The following is a 3,361-nucleotide window of genomic DNA, read 5'->3' on the forward strand; positions in this document are numbered from 1 at the left end:
GGCTATTTTTTGGTTGCAGCCATCATTGTTGTTTGGCGGGCCTGGGCTGGGGATTCGAACCTGGCACCTTAGGTGTATGTGGCTGGTGCCTTAGCCACTTGAGTCACAGGCGCCGAGCCTAAAATTTCAAGTATACAATACGGTATTGTTAACTGCAGTCACCATTTATCCTAAGTGGAAATTTATTCATTTTATTTCTACCCACCAGCGCTGGGTGATCACTATTCTCTGCTTCTGTGAGCTTGACTTTTTTAGATTCCACATATCAGTGAGAACATGTGATATTTGTCTTTCTGTGTCTGGCTTTTTTCACTTAGCACAATATCATCATTCACATCATCACAAATTGACAGAATTCCCTTCTTTTTCAAGGCTGAATAATGTTCCATCATGTATTTAACATACCACATTTTCTTTTCCATTCCTTTATTGATGGATGCTTAGGTTGATTTCCTCCCCCTTTTTTTTCCTTTTTGAGGTAGTCTCATTCTGTTGCTCAGGTTTGAATGCTGTTGTGTCAGCCTAACTCACAGAAACCTCAAACTCCTGCGTTCAAGTGATCCTCCTGCCTTAACCAGTAGCTGAGACTATAGGCACCCATCACAACATGCAGCTGGTTTTTTTGATTGTTGGTAGCAACAGGGTCTCGCTCTTGCTCAGGCTGGTCTTGAACTCCTGAGCTTGAGGGATCTTCCTGCCTTGGCCTCCTGGAGTGCCAGGATTATAGGCATGAGCCACCACGGCCAGCCTTGATTCCATATCTTGACTATGAATAATGCTGCATTGGACATAGGAGTATAGATAGCTATGATGGTTGTACCAGATGTTATTTTTTAGTGAAAAGAGACACTTTAATAATACTTTTCTTTTCTTGGAACAGAGAAACTTAACATTAAGTTTGTGCTGCCTGAGGCTAGAACTGGACTTTTATCTTTTGAAGAAAGCCAGAGAATTAAGAAGCTCCATGAAGAAAACAAACAATTCTTATGTATACCAAGGAGGTGAGTTGAGTAAGAATTTAGAATGTTATCGGCTAGGCGCCACAAGGCACCTGTGGCTCAAGCTGCTAAGGCGCCAGCCACATACACCTGAGCTGGCGGGTTCAAATCCAGCCCAGCCCGCCAAACAGCAATGATGGCTGCAACCAAAATATAGCTGGGCATTGTAGCAGGTGCCTGTGTCCCCAGCTATTTGGGAGGCGGAGGCAGGAGAATCACTTGAGCTGGAAGTTGCTGTGAGCTATGATGCCTTGGCACTCTACCCAGGGTGGCAGCTTGAGGCTCTTGTCTCCAAAAAAAAAAAAAAAGAATTTAGAATGTTACAAAGCATACAGGGCTACTGAGTGTCAGTTTAAGTCATTGTTCACATTTTCCCTGCTTCCTCAATTGCCATTATTACATCCAAATTCCTTATTTTGTTTTGGTAACTTACACCAAATGGAATAAGTGAAATATTTTCCCCTTTTTGATTGTTTTAGACCAAAGTGGAACAAAAACACTAGCCCAGAAGAACTCAAACAGGCAGAGAAAGATAACTTTCTAGAATGGAGACGTCAGCTTGTCCGGTGAGTATTGGACTCTGATGATTTGCCTTTAAATCTTCAGTTCAGGCATTTTATTGTGCTTGGATTGCTATTTGCATTTTGAAGTTTTGATTCCATTGAAAGGGAAGTGGTAGTGTTCTACTAACAAGCACAAATCGTTGTGTGTGCAAACACATCATTGCTGGGTGCATGTGTGTCCTTTGCACAATGATGGTGAGTTGGTCACTCTGCAGTTCTTGCCTTTTCTCCTCCCACTGCCTTCAACCATTGGGTGTCTTGAAGTTAATCACTGCTCCCCTGAGCATTGTTTGAGTAAGAGTGAGCTTAAATTGCTTAACGATAAAATTTGAATTTGGTGGAGTGTAATATAAATATATATTTTCATACTGACTTAGCAGGAGGTATATCAAAGTAATTTCTTAATGCTTTTTAATGTAACGAATTTGAGCATTTATATCGATTAAAATTGTTTATTACAATCTGGCAAAGATATAAACTCCTCATTTAAAATCAAGGCTAGAAGAGGAACAAAAGCTGCTATTGACTCCATTTGAGCGAAATTTGGACTTTTGGCGCCAGCTCTGGAGAGTCATTGAGAGAAGGTGAGTTTACCCTTTTCTTTCGTGTAATGATGATATCTAATGGTGTTGTATTAGATTTGTATGTTGATACATACTCACAGGCTCAGGAGCTAGGGAAAATTAAGCTATGCAAAAGCCTATTAAGAATTACTGTAAAAACTGAAAGTACACTACTACTGCATGTTTCTTTTAAGATACAGGGTTTTTGTTATTAAATGGGTATATTGGTAAATAAGTAAGAATAATCATTTTCAGATTAAGATGAATTTCAGCAAATGTACATTCATTCCTTGTGACACTATGGAAAATATGGATATGAATAAGAGTGGGTTCCTGGGGCAGAGCCTGTGGCTCAAAGGAGTAAGGCGCCAGCCCCATATGCCAGAGGTGGCAGGTTCAAACCCAGCCCCGGCCAAAAAGAGTGGGTACCGGCCTGCAAAGAGCAAGTATATATCATGGGCAGAGCTCATTTCAGCAGACTTGTGGAGTTCAGCTAGATGCCAAGCAAGGCACCAGTGACACACAGATGAGTGAAATGCGGTCTGTGCTCTCATAGAACTCACTGCCTAGTAAAATAGGAAGGATGGCATGATTTCTACTTTGTTAACAGATAGAAAGACAGGGGGCCGTGTCACAGCAGAGGAAGGAGCAGTTGGTAGGAATTGAGGGAAATCAGGAGGTGATTATTTTTAGATTTTGATAAAATCATTCTTTTTCATGTAATACTAAGAAAAATTCCTGATAGAAGTTGATGAATCAACTTTCTCTAATCTCATGTCTTTGATGTATGGTTAAAAGGCTTTTGTTTTCCTCAAAGAGCTTTTGAATTATTTTCAAGGACTCCATAAATGAATCTTTTATTAGAAAGGATGCTTTTTAACAAGGAACTTTCAAGGTGTTGTTGGTTTGGTTTTTTTTTTTTTTTTTTTTTTTGAAATCCATAAAATGGACCTACTAAGAACTTAGGAGACAGGGTGCTTTAAGTGGGATTCTCAGAAAAGAATGTGATAACATTTAGGACAAGAAAAAACATAGTGACTAATTCTCACATCAACTGGATTTGATTCTGACTAAAGTACATCACTTAAACATTAATTTTTACTTCAACTTGTTAATATGTTGTTTAGGACACAGGATACTGCATTCTCATTTGAAAGTGAATTGGCTCAGCACCTGTGGCTCAAGTGGCTAGGGCGCCAGCCACATACACCTAAGGTGGCAGGTTCGAATCCAGCCC

General features: G+C 40.0%; 1 protein-coding gene across 1 annotated transcript in view; it reads left to right on the forward strand.

Annotated features, from left to right (window-relative positions):
• The window catches only part of LSG1 (large 60S subunit nuclear export GTPase 1), a 33,245-nt gene that overhangs the window by 3,915 nt on the left and 25,969 nt on the right, over positions 1–3,361 (forward strand). The window contains exons 3-5 of the mRNA XM_003792689.3: positions 881–1,001; positions 1,478–1,564; positions 2,059–2,145. Of these exons, the coding sequence (XP_003792737.1) occupies positions 881–1,001; positions 1,478–1,564; positions 2,059–2,145 (295 nt within the window). The remainder of the gene's footprint in view (positions 1–880; positions 1,002–1,477; positions 1,565–2,058; positions 2,146–3,361) is intronic.

Source organism: Otolemur garnettii, unplaced genomic scaffold (assembly GCF_000181295.1).
Source record: "Otolemur garnettii isolate 467f Iridium unplaced genomic scaffold, OtoGar3 scaffold00060, whole genome shotgun sequence".
Classification (NCBI taxonomy): Eukaryota; Metazoa; Chordata; class Mammalia; order Primates; family Galagidae; genus Otolemur; species Otolemur garnettii.